The following is a 14,887-nucleotide window of genomic DNA, read 5'->3' on the forward strand; positions in this document are numbered from 1 at the left end:
TTGGGAGGAAGGTTTGAATGTTTTATTCTACCATCTCACTCTGTGGCAAAAGTTTGTAATTTTTTAAATGAACGTTTCTAGGTAAGTACGTTCACAAAGATGGGGTGGTGCTTCATGTACCCCCAAACCCCACCTTCCCTGAGCACACCGCTTCGTTGCCTAGGAGTCCCTGGTGCTGATCATCTGGCCCAGGGCTTCCTAAGCAGGTCAGTTTGCCCCCAGGGGACACTTTGCTGTGTGTGGGGAGACTTTTTGTTGTCACAGTGGTGGTGGTGGGGGTTGCTTTCTACTGGCATCTGGTGGGTGGAGGCCAGAGATACTGCTCAACATCCTCCGATGCTCAGGGCAGACCCCACAGCAGAGAATTACCAGCTCAAGAAGTCAACAGTACACAGGCTGAGAAACCTGGTCTAGACCTGTTTGATTCAAAAATGACAGCAGAAATTGTACAATGTGTTTATTTATTTTACATGTTTAAGGTAATACATTTACATGTTTCAAAGTTCAAAAAATACGAAAAGGTATATACTGTAAAGACTCTCCAGCCCCACCCCATCCACTCCCTCCCCTTCCCTACCCTCCAGCACCTACAGCTTCTTCAAGTCTCTCCAGCTCTCCTTCAGTACACACAGGAACACACAATGCATTCTCTCCCCAACTTCCAATTTTGAAAAATTTCAAACCTTTAGGGGAGTTGAAAGAATAGTACAAACAACACCCTTGTACCCTTCCCGTGAATTCAGTAGCTGTTAACGTTTTGACACATCTGCTCTCTCTGTATATCTGTATTTTTTCCCCGCGTATTTGAGAGTTTGTCACAGACATCATACTTCATCCGTAAGTGCTTTGGCATCGATCTCCTAGGAGCATAACCACGTGTGCTGTCACACTCAGGAGAGTGAAGCCCATGAACTGGTTTCCACTGCTGTGCCATCGGTGTGACAGCTTCTCCTGCTGTCCCAGTAACGTCTGTGCTGATTTTGTCCGTACCCAGAAGCCAGCCAAGCACCACGCTTTGCGTTTGGCCGTCATTTCTCTTTGGTCTCCTTTCATCAGAACTGGTCCCTGGTCTTGTCTTTTCTTTCTTCTCTCTCTTTTTTTTTTTTTTTTTGGTCTTTCATGACATCAACATTTTGAGGGGTCCAGGCTAGTTCCCTTGTAGAATGTCCCTCAGTTTAGATCTGTGTGGTTGTCTCCTCATGACTGCCTTTAGGTTAAACGTCTTGGCTGGGAGCTTCACACAGAGGGCGTCGTCTCTTTCCTATCTTCCTCGGTCCTTTTCACATGAGGGCAGTGCCCAGTGCACCCTGTTCTGTTTCTGGCTTTTCACCTGACGCCGCGTCTTCCAGGTCTTTCCATGGTGGTGCACGGCGAACCTCCTTGCTCTCTTTTAACCTGCCCTTCATTACACCAACGTGTTATCATTTACTTCCCCAGCCTCTGTGGATAAACGGTCTCCAGTCCTTTGCTAGACAGTGACACAGTGGCTGGCCTCATGCTTTTGTCCTTTTGCACATGTGAAAGTTTAGAGAAATTCCTGGAGGTGGGATCCAGGGCATGCGCTTGTGGTTTGGTGAGTGTCCCTACACCTCCCTCCATGGTGCTTGACCAGCTCCCACCAACCCACAAGCGTATCGTATCCAAGCTCAGAATTTTGCCTGGGAAAGTGCTATCTTGGTCGTGTTCTAGTTTGTGTTTCTCTTCCTCTTGAGAGTGAATATTACTTAGAAGAGCCATTTATACTTCCTTTCTGTTCATATCGCTCATCCACTGTTCTGTTTATCCTTTTGTCTGGATTTTTCTAGTCTATTCCCACCTAATGGCATTGCTCTGCCTCCAGATTCCTACTTCTTTGGTGATCTTTCCCACCTCCTTGCTCAGAAAATCCCCTAGAGGAATAAAAGAATTCAGGGTCATTGAATGCCATCATTCTCATCTTGCCTTTATTAAGAAGCAACTAACAGAGTAGATGACTCAGGCATGAAACAAAGCCCAGGTTGGCACTGACCAATTCTTGGAGTCAGGATTTAAGAACAAAAATACCTAGCACTTCTCTAAGAAAATCTACAACTGTGCTGGTCCTAATTTCATACTGGACTCAGGCAGGCAGAAAAGTAATAACAAATGAACAGACACGCTCAGAGCACTGACCTCTGAGACACCTGCTCGCAGGCTTGGCCCAGGGTCTTTTCCACTCTCCCACCAGAGACCCGGTTTGATTACCGTGAGACCGACCAAACCTGCTGAAGCAGGAAGACACATGTAATCTGCAACCCTCAGAGTGTCCCGCGGTCTCCAGGGACAGGAGCAGAGCTGGCTTCCGACATCCGGAACCACAAGTGAGGTGTCTGCTGCCAGCGTCCACCTCTCAGGGCCCCTTCCTGCACAGCCGTCTCTCTCCTGTGCCATCCGTCCAGGAGGCTGCTGGAAACAAAGGAATCCACCCGCTCCAGTTTCACCCCAGAGATGACCTACCCTTCCTCCTCTGTCCCAAGTCCAGCTCGGGCCAGGTGCCGCCTGTGCAGCCACCCTTCGGCCTGGGGCAGTGGGGAGATCTCTGGAAGAGGACACCAGGCAGACACTTGGTCGGTGAAGAAGCGGGGAGGACAATGCATGTCCAGGGCTCATCTCCCTCGCACTCTCCTGCTGGACAAGAGCTGAGGGCAAGGAGCAAGTGCACCTACACATGGGAAAGGGCAAGTCGCTTCCTGATCTCTGAGATAAACCATTAGTGAGCCAGCTGTGTGAAGTGACAATGTGTCCCGACAGTCGTATCTGGAGCCCTAACTTCACACTAGTCCCTTAGTACGTTCACCTCCTGCTCTGCACGGGACTGGTTTCCCACCTGAGGGTGAGATGCTCTCACTTTTCCTTCAAGTCTTACTGGATAAAGTTATTTGAATGAAGTGACCTGGAAGGAATGGCAGCGAGTAAAGAGACCACTCTGAACACAAAGGATCCCCCCCGTCAGGAGTAGTAAGAGATGCAAAAACCATTTAGAATTTAGGGGCAATGAGCAGGAGGCCCCAAAGAGGCATCTGTTTTGCCATCTTCTACTTGGCGTCTGCGTGTCTACCTGGTTACAGGAGACCTGAGGTGACCTCCTGTGGCCTCCCCTCCTCGTGTGTGTGTGTGTGTGTGTGTGTGTGTCCGTGTGTCCTTGTGTCAGAACAGGGGTCTGCAGTCGTCTGACTGAGCAGAAACCACTGCTCCAGGAGCTCCAAACGTTTCCATCCTTCAACTTCTTCCCCAGCACAACAGTCGGGGGATCTGGACGGGCCGAGTGCTCGAGTTTGTGTTCAGGAGCCCAATGAGCTGTCAGCTGGAAGCTCGTGTATACTAATAAAACAGAGAGTCATTTACTGTGTTAAAAATTAAGTGCTGGACGGGAGTTCCCTGGCAGTCCGGTGGTTAGGACTCAGCATTTTCACTGCAGGGTCCTGTGTTCAATCCCTGTTTGGAGAGCTAAGGTCCCGCAAGCTGCGCAGCCGGGCCAAAAAGAAAAAAAAAGAAAAATTAAGTGCTGGACGATTGCACTTGCAGGGCAGAGCAGAAGGCCATCTCCACAGAGGCCGTGTGTGCCTAGAACACACAGCAGGGCCCAACTGCTGGCTCCTCTAGGGAGGAGGCTAGGTGACGGGGAAGGAAGCCTTCCCATTTCTGCCCTTATGTGTGTGTTTCACTGTGCAAGCACTATTTTTTTTAATGTTATTTTAAGAGTAATTTGTAAACACAAAAAAACCAATAATGATTTTATTCTTTTTTTTTATAAATTTATTTATTTTATGTATTTATTTTTGGCTGTGTTGGGTCTTTGTTGCTGCACGCGGGCTTTCTCTAGTTGCGGCGAGCGGGGGCTACTCTTCATTGCAGTGCGTGGGCTTCTCACTGCGGTGGCTTCTCTCGTTGTGGAGCACGGGCTCTAGGCATGCGGGCTCAGTAGTTGTGGCACACAGGCTCAGTAGTTGTGGCGCATGCGCTTAGTTGCTCTGTGGCATGTGGGATCTTCCTAGACCAGGGATCGAACCTGTGTCCCCTGCATTGGCAGGCGGATTCTCAACCACTGCGCCACCAGGGAAGCCCCAGTGTTTTTATTCTTATCTTTATAAAGCTGGCAAAGTCAAGAAGAATGTGTATAATAATATATGATTCAAATTCTATATATACTCATGTTACATACTATTTCTGATCTTATATACTTTTCTTAGAGGTCCACTGTACAAGTTGCTTTTTAAGGCCCACATTTTTTTTTTTTTTTTTTGGCCGTGCCACACAGCATGCAGGATCTTAGTTCCCTGACCAGGGATCGAACCCGTGTCCCCTGCAGTGGAAGCGTGGAGTCTTAACCACTGGGCTTCCAGGGACGTCCCAAGGCCCACATTATTTGAAAATCATATTCTTATATACAGTAAAGCAATGTTACCCAGCATTGGGGGTATTGTAATGAAAGCGGCTTGAAAGAAGAGTGGGAAGATGACCTCACTGTCTGCTAAAACACCCACTGACCATGAGCAGGAAACAGGCCTTGAGGACTGCTCGGGCAATGCAGCAAAGCGGCCTCAGGGTTCGAGGGAAACACTGCCATTTGGCAAAGCTTAGCTTGTCCCAGCCAGAAGCCCTCCTGGAAAATTGCTCCTGGACCAAGTCGTCTCCTCGGCAACTTGAACTTTTCTAGCAGTTGTCTGAGCCATTAATTTGAGATTTTGATGACTTTGATGTTGAACATATCGTACACCTGGCACCCAGATCTTGGTTTCTGTTGGTTTCTTCCAATAAAAGGAACCAGGGCTCCTTGGAGAAATGGCTGATCCTCGGGCTGGGGCAGGACAGCAAGCCCGGAGGATCTGTAGGCCAGGACGTGAGGAGGTGCTCACAAACCCACAGTGACGGGTGCATCGAAGGGACAACAGAGCCGGAGGAAAGAGCTTCTGATGGCGGAGCTGGAACAATTTGAGTATCTAAACAAACAAGGGAATATTGGGTCATAACCCATAGTAGAAAATAAATATCCATGGGTCCATCCATGCGTCCATATTGATGTAAATCTATGATTTAATATATCAGTAAATGGTGGACAAGAGGCATATCTCTCCTGATGATCTAGGAGGTGAGACATAGCTCCCCTTCCTCTGTGTGGGCTGCACACAGCGACTTCCTTCCAGGCAGGACAGGATGGAAGGAAGGAGGAACTCCCCAGTGAGGGAAGTCACAGACATGACCTCAGCAGACAGGTCACGCCAAGGGCAGGGAACCCTGATCCGACGTGTAGACAGCAGCACTTGACCTCTGGTCTTCCTCTCAAACCCACCACCCCGACAACAATGAGAAAAACATCAGACAAATCCCGCTGGAGGGACATTCTACAAAACCCCTGATCGGTCCTCCTCAACAGCGTCCAGGCGTCCAGAACAGGGGCATCTGAGCCACCGTCCCAGCCCAGGGGGGCCCAAGGAGACATGGCGACCAGATGTCTGTGGGGCCTGGACAGGGTCCCAGGGCAAGAAGAACTGAGGAGAGGTGAATGAAGTACCAACTTTAATTAGTATCATGCGCCACAGTAATGTAGGGTCAGTAATAGGAGAAGCTAGGTGTGAGGTATGGGACTTCTCTGAACTCTTTGCCACTTTTCCTTAAATCTGAATCTATTCCAAAATTAAAGATTTGTTTTAAAAACTGAACACGTGACACTTGTTATTTCCAGGGAGTGTAGATGGGAAGGGGCACAGAGAGGAGTTTCTGGTTCCTTCATTGAACACTAGAATCGTTTTGAGTTTTTCATGGTGCACATATAGTAGTAGTATGATTTTAAAAGAAAAAAAGGAGTAAGCCTATGCTCTGTTGCACAGTGTTACCCTCACCCTCCACCAGTCACTTGCTAAGAATGTGACCTTGGGTTTTCCAGCTTGGTGTCCTGCTCTTATGGAAGTTGGACCAAAGGGGTCGAGTACAAGGGGCACCGCTGCTGAAACACGAGTATGGAAAACACCTCACTCACTGCATCTTCCGGCTCCCCCCTCCCGGCGAGTAAGTAGAGCTCGGGTGGTGGCTGGCGGGGCCGGGGATTTGGCTCCTCCTGACACTGGAGGGGTCTCCTCTGTGGTTATACCACCTTTGTCCAGGGAGCAACGAGGAATCTCTGTCACATTTGCTCTTAGGGACCTCGTTCAGTTGGCGAAGGCAGCTGTGAGTGGTGATGAGAAAGCCCTGGACAAGTTTAACTGGAGGAAGAGTGGCTTTGGAAGTTTCCTGAAAATGGGACCTCAAGAGGGACTCTCATTCTTTGTCACCTTGACCGATGGTAAGACGCTCAGGTTGGGGTCTGGGGACACTGCAGTGTTTCGGAGTGTCTGGGAGATTATAAGCGAATGAATGGCGTTTCTGCATAAAATTGCAGGCTGTGCGCCACTCCCAGATGGATGCCTTAGCTGGCTTGTGCAAGTGTTTATCCAGGATCCAAAGGGTGGCTTCACCTTGACCTGATAGAGACAAATTGAGCATTATTTGCGTTTGAAGGTTTTTCAGGAGGAAGCTGTCCAGGATGTGCAGCCCCAGGTGAATCGATGCCAGGGGCACCCGGCGTGGTCTCCAAGCCAGCAGCCGGGCTCAGCTCTGGGGTGGGTGTGACCGGGGCACGCTGGACCAGCAGCCCTGGCAGGGCCGGGCCATCCGTGCTGATTTAACACGGCTTCCCCACCGTGTGCTAGGAGGCAGGCGGCGGCCAGTAGATGCAGTGTGAGGTTCAGAGAGATAGAGGGTCTCGTACACTCACAAGACGTTCGTGAGTGCCTTCCCCCATGGGAAAGGGGCCCTTCCTGGGGTGATGGGGTTTGAGGACTGTGTGGCCAGGCAGCTTAACCGTGACAGGTGACAGCTGGGAGGGGCTGGGGCATTTGTCAGTTTAAAAGTAGAGAGACTTGGCATTTCAGGAGGGGAGTTGGAGGGACCCAACGTGGGCACTGTGGGGGTGGCGGGGGCCCTGAGGGAGGAAGGAGACGGTGGCAACTGGAGGCCTGGCTCTGCAGGGGGTGTCAGCACTGCCCCTGCTCAGCAGCCGTGCAACTGGGGCAGATGATCCCGTATCTTTGTGCCTTATCTTCCGAACACGTACAGTGGGGATCGGGATAGTACCTGCCTCCAGAGCCTCTGCACACGGAGCCCGCACACATCTGTGCTCAGTAAATGCTAGTTACTGTTATGATTAGCCTCCAGACAACCTTGAACCTTTAAGCTTAATAAGAACTCAAGTTGTCCACTGGGAGTGAGATGGTAGGCGGCGTGGAGGGTGAGGAGGCTCCCGAGAGCAGCAGAATGAACCCAATCCCGAGAACTCACAGGAGGTGCTGCCACCGTGCTCAGAAGCCTGAAAGCAGAACCAAGAGACAGCTCGGGGGCAAGAGGAGGGTATCCAGGCTGGGAGGGGTCCTGGGGCCGAGGCGAGGGCCTGGGGAAGGCAAGAGGGTGCAAGCCAGACGCTGGCCAGTGATACCCGGTACCTGGGATGGAGGGTGCAGGCCGAGGCTCCAGGGAGGGTCATAGTTAAGGCCCTGGCAGACGGGTGACGGACGTGTACCTAAGGGACTGAGATGACCAGAGCATGGAGGCTGTGCATCAAGAGGGTGGTCAGTGTGAGCGCTGGACAGTGGTGGAGGGAGGATGGCAGACACAGAGGTCCAGGCTGGACTGACCCAGAGATGGCAGACGCAGGGATCATGTGCCAGTGTTTTTAAAATGGCTTATTTGTAAATGGTTATGATGAAGATGTTTATGTTGAAAGTGTCCCTGAGTAGGTAGAATGGCTTCCAGGGAGTGTCCAGCCTCCATGGACACATCGCTTTCCCACAGGGACCGTGCACTACGTGGACGAGAAGGGCAGGACGGCCCGGGTGGCATCCACGGACAGCGCCATTCAGACGCTGTTCTACCTGGAGAAGAGGGAGGTGCTGGTGGCAGTCACCGAGAGCCTGCTGCTGTGTCTGTTCACGGTGATGCCCGAGGGCGCGGCCGAGGAGGTGATGAAGGTGAGGAGGTGATGGGGGGGTGCCCCAGGGGGTCTCCAGCCTCTCTTGCCCACCTCACACACCCCTTCGTTTTGGTTGAGGAGTCTGTGTTTCAGGGCCACCACCAGAGCTTTAACACCTTATTTATTGTGCACCATTGCGGTCACAGGTGGGGGAGACACCAGGCGACGGGGCCTCCCAGAGCCACAGGAGGTAGGGGGCTGTGGCGGGGATGCCTGGCTATGTGCAGACCTTGAGGGTTGTCACCAGTGTTCCCTCTGTGACACTACCGCTGGCCCACGCATATGCATTGCTTTATCCGAGGGGTGTGTGACAATCACAACTCTGGACGCCCTGCCATCCGCATGGGTGCCTCGCCCCAGGCCGGGGCACTCACTCGTGGGAGGACGCCAGGAGGCCTGGAGCGTTGGGTGTTGGTCAGGCAGCACGTGCAGCTCCCTGAGGACTGCATGCCGCTCTCCTGCCACTTTCTTGGTTTACACCCAAGGATTCTGTGGTTCTCAGAGGACTCCGAACCTTCCCTAAGATGCTCTGGTCGATGCAGAAAAGTCGGTGTTCAGGGGTCCTTTGTGCACCTCTGTCTACACAGCAGTTGAAATGTGGTCACTGAGTCCTGTGAACCTGGGTTCAAATCCCCCCTCAGCCCCTTGCTGGCAGGTTTTCTCTGCACACAGGCTGTGACAAGCTGCCTCACCCCACGCGGGGCACCCCTGTCATTAACTACGTAATGTGCAGTGGTCGCTGCTTTGGCCTGAAAGGCTGGGGCTGCCCTTCCAAGTGTCCACAGCCACCCTCACTTCCTCCGCTTGGTGAGTCTGTGGGGAGTCACTGCCAAACAGAGAGTCCAGCCGCTGAACAGGGACCTGGTCTCGACAAGGGCGACGTGCTCCTTTCGGGTTGTTGTTGTGCAGGTAAAGCTGAGTGGAAATACGGGTCGCCGGGCAAACGTCGCCCTGATCAACGGCAGCCTTCTTGTGACCGCCACTGGGGAGGCGGTCCTCAGGTGAGATCCCGACTCTGCAGAGAGCACTGGGGTTGAAAATTCTGTCCCACACAGTCTCTTGAGTACACTTTGTATTGGAGTGTAACATGCATATAGAAAAATGCACAAATTATGATGAAGTGTTACTAATTGGGCACATCCATGTAACCAGCCCTGAGATGGAAGAACAGAACATATCAGAGACCCCAGGCGTTTCGCCCGCCCCCGCAGGGGTCACGCTGCCCTGACGTCTGCCTGCCTTTTTGATCCCCATGTAGATGGAATCCCGTGTCGTGTTCTCTTGGGTCCGGCTGCTTTAGCTCATGTGACATTCAGGGGTTCTCCCTGGTTGGGTGCTTGGAATTCCTTTGTTCTCATCGTGACCTGGTGTCACACAGGAACCCTCTTTTATTAACAACTGCTCCCTTTGTTATGAACAAGACGTAACATAGACAACGTAACAACGACATGCTTTTCTTCTCAGAGTCCAAAGGGCCGTGTCTCTTTCCTGATTTTTAAAGTTTGCTCTGCGAGTTGAACAAGACCCTCACAGCTGAGGGAAGCCCACTAACACAGTCCCCCCGTGGGACTTTCCTCCTTGCCTTATAGATTCTGGGATTTAGAACGAGGAGAGAATTACGTACTGAGTCCAGAGGAGAAGTTTGGTTTTGAAAAAGGAGAGAATATAAACTGTGTTTCTTACTGTAAAGTCAAAGGTGAGACTTCCCAGCGTCAGAGGGAGAGCCCACCTCAGGCTTTGCTCTGGGCTGCGCAGTGATGACGTGGAACTCAGGGCTGTTCTAAGAACCATACCTCAGTTACAACTATTTCAGTCACTCGAGTACAGTCAGCCAAGAGCAAATAAGAGGCAGGAAAGCTGTGTTGTCCCACGTAGCGGTCAAGGAGTTTGGTCAGGAATGTGACCAGCCTGGCTGCGTGAATTGGTATCTGTTCCTCCTGAAACCTCAAGAAAAAGTCAGTGTGAGAAATATTAAATATATATGTGTACATGGATGTGTGTATGTGTACACACACGCACACACAAATATGACAGAAAGAATAGGAGATGCACCAGAGCAGCACTTTCGTGCCCGCTGAGTGCTAAGTGCTGTCTGGCATTGGGAAAGCAGCCCTGAACACAGGCAGGCAGGCTCCTCTCTCATGGGAGAAACCAGAGAGCAAGCAGCATCACCCCCCCAATCCCCCGTCCACACATGTACACACTGTGTCACTGCGAGTAGTGAACTCCTGCTAAGGAAGACACGGCCAGGTAAGAGGCTGGGCAGTTCCTGGACAGAGGGCCGACGGGCTGGTATTTTAGAGAGGGTGGTCAGAGAAGGGAGCTTGCTGCTGTTATTATTCCTTTTCAACTCAATGTGAACTTTCTTTTTACCTACAGGTCTTCTGGCAGCAGGTACCGATAAAGGGCGCGTAGCCATGTGGAGAAAAGTGCCAGGCCCCCAGAGCAGCCAAGGGGTGGAGGGCAAAGACAGGTGGACCCTTCAGATCCCCACTGAGCTCGAAGGAAACATCATGCAGATAAAGGTACGCCTCGACGGGGCACTGGGTGCACTCATTTTCTGCAGAAGTGGAGGCAGTAATTGCTCTGAACCTATTTTTGTCAGTTATTCAAATTAAGATAAAAAATAACAACAGTAAAATATTTTTAAAGGCCTTTTGGGTTTCAGAACTACAGATAAGGGACTGTGGATCTGTAGTAATCTATATCTTTTTAAATCTGTCTACCCGTCCATTTATCTCTATCATCTATTTATCTTATTTATTTATTTATTTGGCTGTGCCGCACGACTTGCGGAATCTTAGTTCCCCGACCAGGGATTGAACCTGCACCACAGCAGTGGAAGCGCCAAGTCCTAACCGCTGGACCGCCAGGGAATTCCTGCCCCAGCTTCCTCTTAATGCTCCAAACCTCCACTGTTTTCTGGTCATCCTGAGGCTTGAACTTGCCCATATTCTGTTTCAAACAAAGTCATTCTGTTGGGAGCTTGCTGTTCTCGTGGACTGCCTTTCCCTTCAGGAAAAGATTTCTGAGTTACTGCTCCACAGCCTGGTAGTGGGGAGAGAAGCTGGCTTTCTGGGGTGACACCCTGCTTTGGGAGCTGGGAGCTGGGCACAGGAGCCTCTGGTCCCGGATGGCCTCTCCCAGAGAGGAGCAAGCTGGAGCGAGGGCCTGGGGGCCCAACGTGGTCTGGCTCCCGCTCCTGATGCAGAGCCTCCCTCCAACCCACCTGGACCTGGCCTCTGTGCCGGAGCTGGGGGAGTGAGAGATGCTGGCAGCCGCCCCTCCCAGGAAAATGCCAGAGGAGAGGGAGCCCCGGTTTCTTGGCCAAACCTGCCTGCCGAGCTCACCTGCCACAGACTCTGCTCTTCTTACCAGACTTAGTAGACTTTCTTCAATAAGTCTTTCTTCATTCACTCTGTGCCCAATTCCCAGAGAAGTACATGGTTGTGTTTTCATAATTTTCACCAGTTATGCCTGTTATGTCCTCAGGGCTCCTCACCTGCCTTTCTGGAACTTGCCTCTCAGATCTGCTCTGTGTGAATTTTTTTTTGTTGTTTTTTTTTTGTTTTAATTTTTGGCTGCACCAAGTGGCATGCAGGATCTTAGTTCCCTGATCAGGGATCGAACCCACGCCCCTTACAGTGGAAGTGCGACATCTTAACCACCGGACCGCCAGGGAAGTCCCTGAATTTTTTAAGATAAAGTTTACTTAATCTATACTAATCAGGAAATGAAAACTTACATGGTAAACAGTTTAGGGATACCTTAGAGCAATTTTGGGAATTACTTTTAGATCCTCATCTCAGGTCATAAATAAACATAGTTTCTGGATGAATTAACGAGTTAAATTTTTTTTTTTTTTTTTCAAATACATTTTGGAACATCAGGCCTAGCTGGAGTCAAACATTATAGAAGCAATTTTTAGCGATGTTTAAGTGTAGAAACTAAGATTCCACCTAAGGCCTGAGAGACTCTTTTTTTTTTTTTTTTAATTTTTTATTTTTATTTTTATTTATTTATTTACTTATGGCTGTGTTGGGTCTTCGTTTCTGTGCGAGGACTTCCTCCCATTGCGGCAAGCGGGGGCCATTCTTCATCGCGGTGCTCGGGCCTGTCACTATCGCGGCCTCTCTTGTTGCGGAGCACAGGCTCCAGACGCGCAGGCTCAGTAATTGTGGCTCACGGGCCCAGTTGCTCCGTGGCATGTGGGATCTTCCCGGACCAGGGCTCGAACCCGTGTCCCCTGCATTGGCAGGCAGATTCTCAACCGCTGCGCCACCAGGGAAGCCCGAGTTAAATATTTTTAAAAGTTAGGTCAGGGACTTCCCTCGCGGTCCAGTGGTTAAGACTTCGCCTTCCAATGGAGGGGGTGTGGGTTTGATCCCTGGTTGGGGAGCTGAGATCCCACATGCCTTGCAGCCAAAAAACCAAAACGTAAAACAGAAGCAATATTGTAACAAATTCAATAAAGACTTTAAAAATGGTCCATCTGTTAAAAACTGAAAATAAAATTAAAAAAATTAAAAGTTGGGTCAGAATAACTGGCTAAAAACACAGAATATAATCAGATCTGTAGAGAAAGTGTAACTTTCTTAGATTTTTAAGTAATAAAAGCAGTTGCAAAAGCAGAGGGACAAGGTTGAGTCCATAAGAACATGTCACACCGGGCAATGTGAACAGGAAGGCTGGGATGAAAGGAAAACTGAGCTGGGTAAATATTCACTTTAAAGGGTTAATCTCTAAAACACCAAATTTTCCCAATTTTCAATGCATAATTTTTTTCTTTATTTGAATACCAATCCCAGTTGATGTGTACATTGAAAGTATTTTTGTTTTTTTGTGGGAGAAGAAAGGTGCTGTTTTAAACTGATGGCTCATCTTACCTTTAGTGATATCTTAGAATAAAGGACATAAAGAAAACTCACATTTATAAGAAAAATATTAAGAATGCCAATGGAGGGAATTCCCTGGTGGTCCAGTGGTTAGGAGTCAGTGCTGTCACTGTGGGAGCCCGGGTTCGATCCCTGGTCGGGGAACTAAGAGCCTGCATGCTGCACTGTGCGGCTGAAAAGAAAAGAATGTAAATGGATAAGTGATGAAGGAGAGTGCAGATAATTTACCTAAGGGTGGTTAGTAGAATCCATGGAAAACGTGTAACCTCAGTGATAATGAAAGCAATGCCCATTTTAAATAATAGTAAGAGCCACACTAACTTTCTTGAAAAACGTAAAAGAAAAATTGACTCAATAGACCATGTTCCTCAAAGAGAAGCCTCAATCTTGTAATTATTTCTTTCCAAATAAATCTACAAATTACATGTTTATCCAGTGAAAATAAGGAGGTTTTTTCCCCCCCCCCCCGGGGGAATTCAACACAATAATTCTAAACTCATTTGGGAGAGCAAATGGCCAAGAAAAAAATTTAAAAAGAATCAGACCATTTCTGTATCCTATACCAGAATATATCTGAAAGGTACAGCAATTAACACAGCATGCTTACTCAGGAATGGATAAATATATCAGTGCAGTGAAGCTGGAAATCCAGAAACGGATTTGTATGGATTTGGAAGTTTAATATGAAATTATGAAAGTGGTACTTGACATCACTAGAGGAAGTCTGGATAGTTCACTACAGTGTGTAAATTTGCTTTCCATTTATAAAACATAGATGCCCCTAAGTTCATGTCAGTAAAGTAAACTCTAGAAGATGCTCAACCAGTCAGGATAGACATGAGCGAGAACAACCACACAAGTTTACCCGCTGGATCTAAACTCTGAGTGTTGTTATTTTAAAGTTTTTCTACAAATTACACGTTTTATACTTATAAATTTTTAAAATCATGTTTTTAAACAAGAAGAAGAAATAGTGCTTGGAAATTGTTTATGAATCCTCGTACTTATAACGTTGCCCTGACTGCACCTCTCCTTTCTCTTCGCACCTTGGGTTCTGTCTCTCAACGCGGGAATGAAGTGGGGCTCCAGGAAGAGCCTCCTGGCGGTGAACAGCATCAGCTCCGTGCTCATCCTCCGCGAGCAGGCCATGTCGTCCCACTTCCACCAGCAGGTGGCCGCAGTGCAGGTCTCCCCGAGCCTACTCAGCGTGTCCTTCCTGTCCACGGGGGTGATGCACAGCCTGCGTACAGACATGTACATCAGCGGAGTGTTCGCCACCAAGGTCACTGCCAGGGTGACCATGGTCTTGGGTGGGATCATCGATGTAGACAGAAGACCTGGTCGGTTGTTAGGGTCATTCAGGACAACGAGGCCCAGACGGCCGGTTGCTTTTTAATTTCCGTGGTTCTTTGTAGGATGCTGTTGCCGTCTGGAATGGAAAACAGGTGGTGATCTTTGAGCCTTCTGGAGCCACATTACGAAGTGCAGGTAGGAGTCTTTTCAGCCCCACGAAGGGGACTCACATCTAATGGGGGTGGGTGCTGGTGCCTGTGGGGTAGGCAAAGGGCAGGCCCAGGGCCATGGGGAGACCCTCATGTCAGTTCTCGTGCCTGGGCCTGCGTTTCCAGAGCCAGTGCTGCCACTCTAGCCCTGTGCGGCCAGGGCCTCCCCGGCCTCCCTATAGAAGCCAGTTGAGGTAGTTAAGTGCAGCCAGATCTGGGGCCAGCAGCCCTCCTGGGCTCCAGGACGATGAAACAGCTCAGAAATAAGTCGGCATGAGTGTGAAGAACCACAGTGCTTTCTGGGGAAAGGAGTGCTACACACCTGACTTCTGAACTTCCTAGAGCACGCACAGCAGTGAGCCCATGGAGTCTCGACCAAGGCCAACCTCTGTCTGAAAATTTCAGGGTGGATCTTCAGAGCCGTTCCACCCATCCCATCCATCGCTCCGACTCTTTGTTTCACTTTATCT

At 49.7% G+C, this 14,887-nt stretch overlaps 1 protein-coding gene across 11 annotated transcripts in view; it reads left to right on the plus strand.

Moving 5' to 3' along the window:
- Positions 1 to 14,887, plus strand: part of IFT140 (intraflagellar transport 140) — a 71,031-nt gene that overhangs the window by 6,850 nt on the left and 49,294 nt on the right. For 10 of the 11 annotated variants that reach the window (XM_007181722.2, XM_007181720.2, XM_057528327.1 and 7 more), the window contains 8 exons: positions 5,903 to 6,024; positions 6,156 to 6,298; positions 7,843 to 8,018; positions 8,930 to 9,021; positions 9,610 to 9,716; positions 10,400 to 10,545; positions 13,994 to 14,197; positions 14,331 to 14,403. In XM_007181722.2, coding sequence (XP_007181784.1) covers positions 5,903 to 6,024; positions 6,156 to 6,298; positions 7,843 to 8,018; positions 8,930 to 9,021; positions 9,610 to 9,716; positions 10,400 to 10,545; positions 13,994 to 14,197; positions 14,331 to 14,403 — 1,063 coding nt within the window. Of the gene's footprint in view, positions 1 to 5,902; positions 6,025 to 6,155; positions 6,299 to 7,842; positions 8,019 to 8,929; positions 9,022 to 9,609; positions 9,717 to 10,399; positions 10,546 to 13,993; positions 14,198 to 14,330; positions 14,404 to 14,887 lie in introns of those variants that run through there. The other variant, XM_057528328.1, reaches the window with a different exon arrangement.

Source organism: Balaenoptera acutorostrata, chromosome 15 (assembly GCF_949987535.1).
Source record: "Balaenoptera acutorostrata chromosome 15, mBalAcu1.1, whole genome shotgun sequence".
NCBI classification, from domain to species: domain Eukaryota; kingdom Metazoa; phylum Chordata; class Mammalia; order Artiodactyla; family Balaenopteridae; genus Balaenoptera; species Balaenoptera acutorostrata.